General features: G+C 45.2%; 1 protein-coding gene across 2 annotated transcripts in view; it reads left to right on the top strand.

The window, feature by feature from the left end:
• HPSE2 (heparanase 2 (inactive)) overlaps positions 1 to 13042 on the top strand; it is a 112871-nt gene that overhangs the window by 97616 nt on the left and 2213 nt on the right. For both annotated transcript variants that reach the window (XM_033149912.1, XM_033149911.1), the window contains 4 exons: positions 182 to 288; positions 4311 to 4425; positions 10356 to 10501; positions 12881 to 13027. In XM_033149912.1, coding sequence (XP_033005803.1) covers positions 182 to 288; positions 4311 to 4425; positions 10356 to 10501; positions 12881 to 13027 — 515 coding nt within the window. The remainder of the gene's footprint in view (positions 1 to 181; positions 289 to 4310; positions 4426 to 10355; positions 10502 to 12880; positions 13028 to 13042) is intronic.

Here is a 13042-nt window from a genome sequence, read left to right as displayed (position 1 = left end):
GATGCCAGGCAACCTCATGGTGTTTCCTACCTATTACTCACCTTTACTCTGTTACCTCATTAAGCCATACAAAGCTAAGCAATCCTATGTGTGCTAACCTGTCCACACCCATAGCAATTTATGAGTACTAGCTGCCTACTGAAGATTACTGACCATCCTTGACCTTTTATTTTGGCAATAGGTTGTCAATGCACATGTGCCTGGAAAAAGGATTTGGCTCGAGGGCATCGGAGCCACCTCTGAAGGAGGCATCACCAACCTCTCAGATTCCTATGCTGCCAGTTTCCTGTGAGTCAACCTGAGTGTGTTGTTGTTGTTGGTGGTGGTGGTGGTGTGTGTGATGTGGAGACAGGGAATTAATCAATGGATAATTAATCAATCGGTATGTCAGCTGCTTGTCCCCTGGCTGCTTGCCCTTGAATACAAGGATCCCTCACTAGTTCCCCAGTCCAGCGCCAAAATCCAGTTTGGAACCCTAGCAAGGAGGTTGGGGAGAGGTTAACTCTTTGCATCTTGCTGCAGTCCCAGTCTGGATTGGGGGGGGGGAGCATACATTGAAAACAACAAACACAAAAAAGGTTCCAACATGGGGTTTTGTTTTGTTTTGTTTGCAATGAAAATTGCAGGCCCAGGAAGCACAATCCAGATTGAGACAACAGCAGAAGGGCAAAGGATTAAAGCCTCACAAATTCAGGTCCTGATAAGGGTCATGTCCCCTATGGAAGCAGTGTGCGTGTGTGTGCGCCTGCATCTGCATCTGCGCACACATGGACAGAACTCCACAGTTAAGGTCACATGCAGTCCCCCCCCCAAGTGAACTGATTCCTGCCTCATTTCCAGAATAAAAGTTTCAGAACACTTTGCGCATTGATCTAGACCTACGTAACTGGGAGTAAGTCCCAATTAATTTAATGAGTAGTCCCGTTTTACTTCTGAGTATACATGTATATAATTGCACTGAAAAGCCACAGCCCTATGCACACTTTCATGCGAATGAGATGCATTGAATACAGTTGGACTTTCTTCTGAGTAAACATATATAGGATTTTACTGTGAATGCGTTATTGTAAACTCTTCGTAATAAATTTCCCACCAAAAGCATCTGTTTACCAGAAAGAGACAGGAAAATTTTTATGACTGTAAGACCACTTGGACAATGGAACAAACTGCCCCAAAGTTATGGAATTTCCTTCCATGGAGAAACTTTTTAAGGATAAACTGGATGGCTAGTTTTCAAGTTCTAAGGAAATCCTGCCAGTGAAAGAGGCTGTTTTCAATGAGGTCCCATTCCATCCCATTCACTTATCCAAAGTGCGTATCTTGCCTGTTCTTCAGGATGGTTTTTTACAGCCTGGCTTTGCCATTGACAAGGGTGATTCAAGGCTTTGTGTCTTTCCTCCCTTCTGTACAAGTATAGAAAATTGGTCCAGTGAAGCACAAAACTCAATTTCATTAGAATTTTAGCTTTCTTTACCACCCAAGTAAGAAGGCTTTGGAGCCTTATGTGGTAGGTTTGGAACATTTTCTGGAGACATCTCTGACGTCAGAGAATCGAGTAATTTAATATTTTCTGTGGTCAGAGAAAGGGAAGGACATCAGTGCCTTGCTGAGCTCCTTGTCCCTCCCAGCGACTTACAGAAATGGAATACTTTAAAAAAAAAATTAAACACCAATCTGTTTTATCTGTATACTTTATATCAGCCTTCCCAACCAGGTGCCTTCCAGATGTTTTGGACTACAAATCCCATCATCCCCAGCCCATTCTGGCTGGGGCTGGTGGGAGTCACAGTACAAAACATCTGGAGAACACCAGGTTGGAGAAGACTGTTTTATATAGAGCCCAGCTTTTTGAGCCACAGAATCTCAGCGTGATGTTTGTTTGTTTGCTTGCTTGCTTGTTTGTTTACACATACCTCTGGCTTCCTTTCCCAGCAGCTTGGTCAGAGTGCTGATTGGCTGAAAGTTCCCATTCCCTTATTCTCTTTCCTCCAGCACCCGCCCTGTTTGTCTTTGCTCATTAGAATGTCAGATGTACAGTGAAGATGGTGTAGTTGTACATCAGTAGACAGGATTTACTTGAAACTTGCTGTCCTCTCTGTGCTATTTTACACATGCAACCCAATTCTGTGCATGCCTCCTCCCAAGTCAGTCAGTCATGCTTTCTCCCAAATTCACTGGGATTTACTAAGCGTATAAGTAAGATTGCAGCCTCGCAGCTAAAATGAGTAAATAAAAGTGACTTCTAAAATTGCATCTTTTCTTTCTATTTTATTTCTGTGCAATCGCTTTGCTTCTCCCTAACCTCAGGGACCATCACTGATAGTCATGGAATTGGTTTTTTTGGCTATCACTGAATATCTCAGCTGGGATCTATATAACTGTGTACAGTAAATCCAGCACAGCCTTTAATGGAAACGGGGAAAATGTGTAGCATTAACCGTGTTCCCAAAAGTGGTTTTCACCAGATAACTTCACAACATTTTTATCACATTAGCATCTATCTCTTGAAAAACGCTTGAGTTTCTGTTGCCAAAAGGGCAGAGGACTTTTATCAGAGTGAAGGCTGGATAAGAAAATAGTGCTGTGTGCTGGATAGGGTGTGGTAGGGATACTTGAAGATTATTATTATTATTATTTTGCAAATTCCAGTTCAAACCGGTCTGATTTGGATTAATGTAATTATTCACAAAATTTCACACTTTTCTGAATGTTGCAACTCAATTTTCAGCAGTTTAAACAAGGGATTGATTTGGTGTGTATTTTAATGTGAATCCGTTTGTGTGTTTTCATGCTGACTTAAAACCACATACAAACTGATGCAGAAATGAACTAAATTTTAAGATTGGCAAAATGAGAAAGAAACTACCAGTAAATTGACATGTTTGTTCATTCCTGGTTAAACATGGCAAAATGCATTTAAAATGAATATTTTGAGAAAGAGTATATTAGAAAAAGTATTTTAAAAGAAAAAGTCTTTAAAAATAAATAAATAATCATTGTTTTTTATCTAACTAGCCCATCACTGCATACATGGAATGACTTTTATAAGCACAGTGGAGCTTCTCCTACCCTCCAGTCTGCTCCCCCAACCCTCTGGAGCAGATTTGGGGGTGACACAGGGGGAGGAGAGAGGGAGGTATTCCATTGCACTTGCAAAATTCATTCTACACATTCACTTTTTAGCTGGATTCAATCCATATCTTTAAAATGTTAATTTTTGTGCAGGTTTAAAAAAATATTTGTTGATCAATGCAGGAAAAAATGAATCAATGCAAAAGTGACACAGGTGAACACATGCAAAAGCAACATGGACTTCAATTGATTTGTCCATTGCTAGAGTATTGGACTTGAAAAAGAGACATTACACTTCAAAATTTCATCCACACTAGAACCCTTTCGAATTAAGGCATTATTTTTCCACAATTAGCAAGTTCCATATGGCACTTGTTATATTATCTGAAGATGCTGGTCCCTATGGCCACGATTCTTCTATAATGTTTACTATGAAGTAAGTCCCTTTCTGGGAAGGTTGTTGTAACTTTATGAAGAAGCTTCCTCATTGTGTCTTCTGCCTCTAATTGCTTCCTATTCACGAAGGCAGCAGCAGTGTTGAAGAACTTCTTAATTAGTCTCTGTTATTGTGTGTGGGGTGCTTTCGTTTCATTTTTGAATTTTCTTTTCAATTGTAAAATAATGCTATTTCAGAAAATAAAAAACAAGACAAAAGGTACAAATAAATGTACCAGGGTACAAATAATTGACTAATTAAGGGGTAATGAAAAGACAGATTGTTGGTTGCACTGAACAATAAGAAAGCTTATAATTAATGACACAGTAGCCGTAGTGCTTTGCTAGTCCACATTGAATATTGCAATTGCATTTTACCTCTTAAAAACCAAACAAATCAGCTCAGCAAAAAAGGCAACACAGACAACACAGTCATTCCAGCTGGTTGACTAAGAGCTCATTTGAATTCTCCATAAATATGACTGAATAAAGAATAGTAATTCCACACTATAAACAGTCCAACCTCTGCTTAGCAGTGAACTTCAATGGGTGACTGCAGACCGGTCACTATTGCTCAGTTTAAACTACCTCACAGGGATGCTGTGAGGAGAAAATGGAGATGAAGACATTTGTAGTGTACTTCCTTGATGGAAGGAACTAAATCTGTTGTTAACACTTCAGTTGCTCTTAAGTATGGGAGCCAAGAATCTGTGGGGCTCAGGCAGAATGTAGAAGAATGTTCTGGGGATCCATGGCCTGCTACTCTCTGAAATACTGATTAAGTCCTCTGTTTTTTTTGCCAGGTGGCTGAACTCTCTTGGGATGTTGTCCAGTCAGGGCATTGATGTAGTAATGCGTCACTCATTTTTTGACCATGGGCACAACCATCTTGTGGACCAGAACTTCAACCCTTTGCCGGTAGGTGTGCAATACCACATTCCATTCTGTATCTTTTGAATGGGCATCACCAGTTTGTTCTTATTGGGTCTCTGCCACACAAGACTGCTTGGTTTCCTTATTTGCTATAGGTATGCAGTGTGACCATGGCCTCTTGTTTTGCCCTATTCTCCACACCTCTTTTTACACACACACACACACACACACACACACACACACACACCATCCTTTTTGCAGTTGCTGTTTCAGAACAGCAGTTATTTTCTTAACCAATAAAGATATATGATATGTTGACCCACACACTCTATGTCTTGTATTCACATATTTATTTATTACTACATTATTATATCCCACGTTTCCTCCAGAAAGCTCAAGGTAGCATAGGTAATTCTCCCTCTCCACATTTTATCCTCACAAAACCCCTGTGAAGTAAATTAGGCTGAGAAACAGACCCAAGTGAGTTTCATGGCTGGGTGAGGTTTTGAACTCTGGTCTCCCAGGTCTAAGGCCATATTCACACCATACATTTAAAGCACTATGATACCACTATGATACAGTCATGGCTTCCCTGCCAAGAATTCTAGGAGCTGTGGTTTGTTAAGGGTGCTGAGAGTTGGTACGAGGTCCCTATTCTCCTCACAGCAGTACAATTCTCACAGTGGTTTTACAGGGAACTCTGGGAATTGTAGGTCTTTGCGGGAAACAGGAGCCTCCCAACAACTCTGTTTCCAGAATTCTTTGGGGGAATCCATACCTGTTTAAAGTGGTATCACAGTGCTTTGAATTTATGGTGTGAATGTGGCCTTAGTCCAACTTTCCAGCCACTATGCTACACTGCTTCTACACTGTACTCCAATCTCCACTACACTAGCTCTGTCCCCATCTACATTTCTGTGTCCCCATTTCAGGCCAGGGCTGGCTATCCCTTTCCTGTTGTCAGATGTGCAACACAGCACCCACCCCTTTCTCTTATCTCTCTCCGCCTGTCCACTTGCAGTGTCTCTGCCATATCAGTCTGAGTTTTTCCTCCCTGCCTTTCCTGTTCCCAGTCAGTAAATCAGGGGATTTGTGCTTGACTTCTGTGCCCTTGACCTGTTCCTCAGACTCTTGGCTGCATCACAAAAAAATAAAGAAAGAAAGAAAAAGCTACGAGCAGCTGAAAATCCACTGCTCCTTGTGGCCTGTTTGAACTCGGCTTGAAAATACATTTTTCCAGATTGGTTTCTTTCAGTGCTAATAGGAGACATTAGTTAATGTCAAGCACAACATGTTGAAAGCAGATGGGGCAGGGTTACCTCTGGAGCTGGAACTTGGTCCACTGTGAAAGTCTCTGTGGGACCCTTGTGGGGTACACAAGAGCAAGAGAGTCAGGGGTTTCTTGGGGGGGGGTGCACAAGCAGGAGAAGGGGGGGGCAGGAGAGGAGTATTAAGAGTCCTGAAAACATGCTGTAGAAACAACCAAAGTCAGGGCAGCCGGCTCCTTAGGGAAAGACTAAAGAGCCAGGAAAACGGAGCTGAACGCAGTTTAGATTTATAGGAACGAAGGTGAAAGGAGTTCACAACTTCACACAGCAGGGCAGTTCCCTCCAGTTTAATGCAAACCCGCTCATTTGTAGCTCTTCAAAAAGGCTGAGGCCATTGCTGTTCCAAGCGCTCAGGACTCTAATAAGGAAACCGTATGTAAAAGGTCTTTAAAAGTAGCAGGTTTTCTTTTCATCTTTTTTCAGTCTAATAAATTCTACACCTTGCAAGTGGAACTCTTGGCAGCGCCGAGAAGCTCTGGATCTCCTCGGCCAGGAATTTACAAGCCTGGTCCAGGGTACCAATCTGAGAGACACTGCCAGCAGGCCCCTGGAATGCAGCAGTGGGGATCTGGGAAGCAGAAGGGCTGCTGCAAATGCGGAGCCCTGCCTGTAATGAGCTGTAGATTTTGCATTCTTCTGCAGCTGAGTCCCTGGGAGACTCTGGACTTCTTACAGTTGTCTCTCAGATAATCAGCTGTTGGTTCTGGCTCCTTCAGCCTCACATCTTCGGGCATCAGGAAAATGGATTAGAGAAGTCAAAAACCCCTCCCCATAAAAAAAAAAGAATTGTAGAGTTGGAGGTGACTGTGAGGGTCATCTAATACAACACCCTGCAATGCAGGAATCTTTTGCCCAATGTGGGGCTCAAATCCACAGCCCTGTGATTAAGAGTCCCATGCTCTACCAACTGAGCTTTCCCATGTTCTTTGGGTGGATCAGCGGTACAAAAGGACATCATGTTTTTTCCAGTGATCAAGGTACGTTGGGAAAAGCAGGTTATCCTTAACCCCCAATTCACATTCTTCCCTAGAAAGACTGAGGGGGGAGCATTTCTTGGAGGCTTCTTTATTCATGATGCCTTGGTCCAGAAGGGCAAAAAAAGGGGGGGGGAGGAGATCGGATCTGATTTGATATTTTAATGCTTTAATGAATTTGTCTTTTTCCTCCCCTAGAGGACTAGGTCAACAGGTGACTAATATATGAAATAAATAAATCTGTCTAATAACGAGGTGGAAGGGAAGAGGAAAGGATATATAGCTTACAGCTAATGATCAGAACAAGTGTTACATGGTCCCAAACCAAAATGACATATGCCATCAACTGAGCATGCAAATATAATATTTATTTGTGCTTTTATTTTGTATCTTTATCTTGTGAACCATCCTGAGATCTTTGGGTGAAGGATAGTATGTACATTTAATAAATAAAATAACAATATAAGTCATTTTCTCTAAGTCACCGCTATACCAGGTGACTGAGAGTATGGGGGCCCCAGAAGGGTCCAAGTCTTGTATGTGTGTGAGAGAGATGTAGGACAGTTTCCTGTAGGATTTGCAAGTGCTTCAAGGTAGTTTGTCCTAATGTGGAACAGGACTCCCTCTTCTGTGCTATTTATCTTCAGGGACTGCACTTTGAATGGCTGTCCTTCCATTTCTTTTTTTTTTAAAGCACCTCTCATTACACTTTTAGCCGATATCTTTCCTTTTGCCCTCAGCAGGTGAGTTGCTAGAGGGTTTTTGTTTTTGTTTTTTAAAAAAATCCCAGCAACAATAACAGCAAAGCCAGACTGAACCTGGGGTGAGGTGTGACGGCCGCTCTTTTCCCGTGGGAGCTATCACCGAGATGAAAGCAGCTGTTTGGGCCTGTGTAGGGCTGCTGGGATGTGAAACCAAATCCTCCCTCTCGCTCGGTGACAAAGACTTTTCCACATGCTGCCTTTCCTTTGTGCAGACCCTTAGCTGCTGAGAGAAGCCGCGGCATCAATCACTGCCTTAGCCTGGCTGCCCATCAGCTGGCAACGAACTCAGGCTGGGCGCCCATTGCAAGAGCTCCGTTCCTTGGCTTTCCATGCCATGGCCCATCCAGCTCAGTCAGAATGAAAGCTCCAGCTACAGAGATGCTCTGCCGAAGCAGATGCTCTGATAGCTGAGCTCATGTGGCTGAGTTCAGAGATCCAGGGATAATTCAACCTGCCAACATGAGTGTCTTTCAACTCTGCTGCTGCTCTGAAGATCAAAGATAAAAGACAGTGCCTTCAAATACCACCCATATTCTACGAGCAGAAAATATATAGTGCAGTGGGACAAAGTTTTCTGGTCCTGCTAGATAGAAAAGTCACAAATCTGCACTTGCAACTTATGAGGAATAAACAGCTTGAACCGGTGGCCTTTGGATTGCCAGGAGTCTGGCCACTTGGCTACCCTAGAAATAGAAGGGGCCATGGTAGTACATCTTGTAGTAGGTGCTGACTCAATTACACCTGCATCTTTGGTCACAAAGGCTTTAGTTCTACACACATACATCCAGCTCTGTGGATGTAGAGAATGAAGTGGAAAGTGCCTTGTACAAAACAGCCATGGAGCCTTGATTGCCGATGGCACTGAACTCAGTTCCCATCCACCCCCATGCTCTGGACTCTGTCAGGAAGAGGTGATGACAAGGTACAGTTCAGCTATTCCTCCAGCTGCTGCAAGAGCCTGGGAGACTCTCCGCTCCTACCCAGCAGCCATCAGGGCAGGATCCAATTCCCGTCATGTCACAGTAGTGCTTAGACTCCATCCAAGGCAGTCCTAGGCTTATCAGCACAGCTTCAGGTTCTGTGGCACATCACATGGCCACTCATCCCAGTTCTGAGCTAGATAGACCAATGGTTTGACTTAGGGTAAGGCAAGTTCCAATGTTCTCATAAGGGACGGGTTCATCAATTAGCTGAGCAGCAGTACTGGACTGGATAGTAATGGTCTATGCCAGAGGTTTTCAACCTCTTGACCATTTTCAGCTCCCTTGACCAACTACCTTCTTTCTGCAACACCCCTGTGGGGCTCAGGAGCCCAGTTATGTCACCTCTTGCCTGCTAAGCTGGTAGCATCTCACCCTTTTTCAAACACTCTCCTTTGTGGAGTGTTCCCTCCTCCTCTCCTCTCCCTTCTCCCTGGGAATTCTCCAGGCAGCCGCTGCAGCCACCCCTGATCTCTGAGCTGCCTCAGCTCCTGGCCAGACCCCGAGGCACCATTCACCTGGGGAGCTTGTAGCCAGGGCTGCTGCAACTAACAGCTGTACAAGCCTTTGGGAGGCAGAGATGCGAGAGGGCATCAGAGGAGTAAGGGAAGGAAAGATGGACAGATGCCAGTGTTGCCCGTGACACCCCTGACCATCATTCAAGGCATCCCAGGGTGCCACGGCACACTAGTTGAAAACCACTGGTCTATGCAACACCCTGTCCTGTGTCTAGGGAAAATGAAGGCCAACAGATGCTTGACAAGGAATGTGTTAAGTGAGCTTCCAGGAAGAACATGACAATGGCACCCCTTGGGAGATACTCCCAGAGTACTCTCAGCTTACTCCCAGCTTACTCCAGCCTGCAGGCCTAGTTAAGCCTGCCAGGCTTCCCACTTTGGTCCATGGGAGCATTTTGCCCAGTCTCTGCCTGAAAGGTAAATCTGTTGTAAAGTTGTGGGGCAGGTAAGGCTGCACTTGCAAAGGAGGAATTGGGAATGTGTCTGCATTCAGGGTCAGGCGTACTTCAAAGTTCCCCTCAAGTTGTCCTTGATCTGAAATTCTGTCTCCTCACACCCCTGGATGATATTGTTCACCGCAAATACTCTCAACCTTTTCTTTTAACACTCTCACAGCTCAGAATTGTGCTGCAGCCTCTGAAAATGAGTTCTGGGCAACTATTCTTTGTAAAGAACAGAGTAACAAACCCAGTAGGCACTTTGGTTGGGAGAAAACACCACACTGTTTGCCTCACACTTGCGTGCTAAGTGTGTGTTGTTCTCATACTTGTGGCTGATGGCACCCCTGTTGCTGCGCCTCATCTCATCTGCAGGCGTGAACATGCGTCTCTGGAAGGAACAGGACGTGAAGTGTGGAGAGCAGAACCACAAGTGACATTTAATGTTCTCCTCTGTTTGCCAATAATAGCTCTCAGAGGACCGCGAGTGAAGGGACTATTATGCTGCTGCTACATGCCAGATTACAGCAACATTTATTCACCATGTGGTTAGTGCACAATTTCACAGCCCTGCTGGCCTGGTTGTAAAGCTATACTGGGCCTCTGGGAATGCATCCTGTAATGGCTCTGCCAGGAGACAGGCAGGTCTGCTGAATAGGACTGCATGGCAGGTCATCCTATTCACACCATTCCCAACACCTTCTGCCTCTGGACATGTACCTGTGCAAGGAACCCCCAGGGTCCTCTGACAAAACTCCCCGCAGTGGTATAACTGAGACTAACGGTCACTCATTCTACGGCAGCATAAGCCAATATAGGGCAGAGTTTGTAGGTTTTTGGTAGTTACAGTGAAAGGGAGAATTTGAGCAGAAGGTGCAACATGGGAGAACAATATTAAAAGTAGATCTCCTACCTGCATTGAATGTGGTGTAATGGCTCACCTGCTTTTATGTTTTTCTTTTTCTGTGGGGCAGGATTACTGGCTCTCCCTGCTCTACAAGCGACTTGTCGGGCCCAGGGTGCTCTCTGTGCATGTGGCCGGGCTGCAGAGGAAACCTCGACTTGGCAGGGTGATCCGTGATAAACTGCGCATCTATGCTCATTGCACCAGCTACTACAAGTGAGTTGCCTCATGCCGCAAGCACAACTTCTTGGAACAGAGGTAGGGGCTGGGGCACTGGTGACTGGAAGACCCAAGAGGGTTAACTCAGCATGGGCCACAACCCTGGAAGAAAATGTCACTTGGCATGGAGGAGGAGGAGGATTTGCTACTGTCATCCCTTTCACCTAAGGTCGCAGGGCAGGTCACAACAATAAAAACACAACATTAAAAACAATTCAAAACAACTTGCGATCTTGGAAACAAAAGTGAGTCCCAAAATGTATACATCTCTAGTGTCAAAACCCAAGGTAAAGAGGTGCGTTCGCAGCCAAAAGCTATTTAATGATAGCGATACCTTCTTGCTCCATCCTTCTGAGCAGCTATGGCCCTGTCCCTGCCAAAGAGCAGGTCTCTTACTGACACTTGGTGTCCCAGGGACAATTAATACAGCAAGGGAGTAGATCTTGTCTATAACCCACCCTTTCTCCACCCCCCCCCCAAAAGAAGATTTAAGTTCTCCTCCTGCTGCAAGGAGGTTCTAACAATTGTTTGGGGACCAGGATTTAAGGACCTGCTTTTCCTCTCCCTGCTGCCCCCGCAATCCCTGTGCACATACCTGCATCCTTACTTGCTCTGGTTGTGGCTGGGGTGGGCGGGGAATGGCTCTGGTGATGATAGGGAAGAGCAGCTATCTCTGAGACTAGGGTGAGTGCCTTTGCAGCCCAACTTTTATCAGGATGAGATCAAGAGAGTGCATTTTCCTCCAAAGGCCCTGGGGGTCTGGTTTCAGTTCCTCCCCCCCCCCACTCCCCTCACTTGGGGCACCCAGCCTAGCTAGGGTTTCTGTGATAAGCCTTTTCAAAGCATCCTCCTCCGAGCACAGGGCCTGGGAGTCCCCTGTGTGCACACAGGTCCCCATTGTTGCTTCCTCATTTCGGGCAGATGCTTTCAACAAGCTTCCCCCTCCAGGAGGGAGTCTTGGCCAGTGACTGACAGGTAACTGGCAACTGGGATAGGGACAGGTGGGAAAGGAAAGGCAGCAGGAGCGGGCACAGGTGGGCAGGTCATCTCATGCCCTGTGCATTTGGAAGAGAGACTGCTATTCACCCTCTCTGTCTTCTGTTTTGGGCATTTCTGGCTAAGCTCGTTGCAGAAGCATGAGTACTGTAAAGAGCTTTAGACTCTAGAAATACGGTCTGAGGAAAATAATATTTATAAAGCTCTGAGTGCCTCATGTTATCTTTACAAAGATCCTGCAACAGAACTGTATTATTGTCCCCATATTACAGATGGGGTCCAAGGCTGAGAAGATAAGTGATTTGCCTAAGGCCACATACCGTAGTAAATTCATGCAGTTGAGGGGAGGTTTCAGCTGGGGATTCCCATCTCATGCTCTTAACCTTTCCACCATTTTTCAAACATTCCAAAAGGTGGAGCTTCCTTTAGCAATGTAGCTTCCTTCTGCCCTGTAAATTGACCTTCTTTGACAGTCTTAATGCTGGTAGCGCTTCTCAGGGCCAGCTGCAAATTGTGGCTGATTCAGAGGGATTCGATTAAAACTGCAAGTGCCTGTTGTCGTGCATGTTAGCTGCAAAACACACATTAATGACTCTAGAGCCCACTTGACCATCCCATTGGTTAGAAATGCATGAGCAGCCAGTTTGTTACACACCCACCCTTTCACAGGTTGAAGTGGCTGTCCCCATGGCTATATCAAAAAGCAGTGAACTTGAAAGGCTGTCTAGTCCAGCTCCCTGCTGCAAAGCAGACCCCTCCTTCCATCACCCAATCAGACTGTGCACTCTGGACCAGAAAATGCCACGTACATAGCACTGTCCTTGATCCTTTCTCTTACCAGATTGGAACCACACTGAAGAATCCATCCCTAGGTAACATCACCTTGCGGTTACTTAAAATCATGGGATGCAACAGTTCCATTTTGTGCCCTTTCTTCACCCAGGCTAGATCGCTTGGCCAAGACATTTTAACAGCTCCACCTTACTGGAGAAATAGGGCTCTGTGTGTGCTGAGGAGTTCAGAGGAGCTATGCATTGCAGCCACATCATCACACTGGCCAGCCTATTGCAGGATATGTCAGGGCCATTTTCTTGCCAAACTTTTCCTTGCAAAGGAGAGAGAAAAGGAAAGTGATGTGAAAGGGCAACTTCCTGAATTGGAAGGGCAGTAAACATTTCATACTGTCATGGATTTTAGCTAGACAAAAAGGTCAACAGCTTCTGCATAATATGGCCCCATCCTCCAGTTCCTTTGACGAGTGATTTTATCTTGGGATCTGCGGAGCAATAAGGGAAGTCCTCAACCTTGATACTAACAGGAGGTATCTAGGGAAGTGTGCACATGACTGACCCTTAGCCACCTTTTCTCTATCTCACACAGCCACAACTATGTCCGCGGCTCCATCACACTTTACATCATCAACCTGCACCGGTCCCGGAAGAAAATCAAGCTGGTGGGAACCCTTCGTGACAAGCTTGTCCATCAGTATGTGCTGCAGCCCTATGGGCAGGAAGGGCTACACTCTAGGTGAGCACTATCATC

This window comes from Lacerta agilis, chromosome 5, assembly GCF_009819535.1.
Source record: "Lacerta agilis isolate rLacAgi1 chromosome 5, rLacAgi1.pri, whole genome shotgun sequence".
Taxonomy (NCBI): domain Eukaryota; kingdom Metazoa; phylum Chordata; class Lepidosauria; order Squamata; family Lacertidae; genus Lacerta; species Lacerta agilis.
Note: the sequence above shows the minus strand (reverse complement) of the source record. Positions and strands in the feature narration are given on the sequence as shown.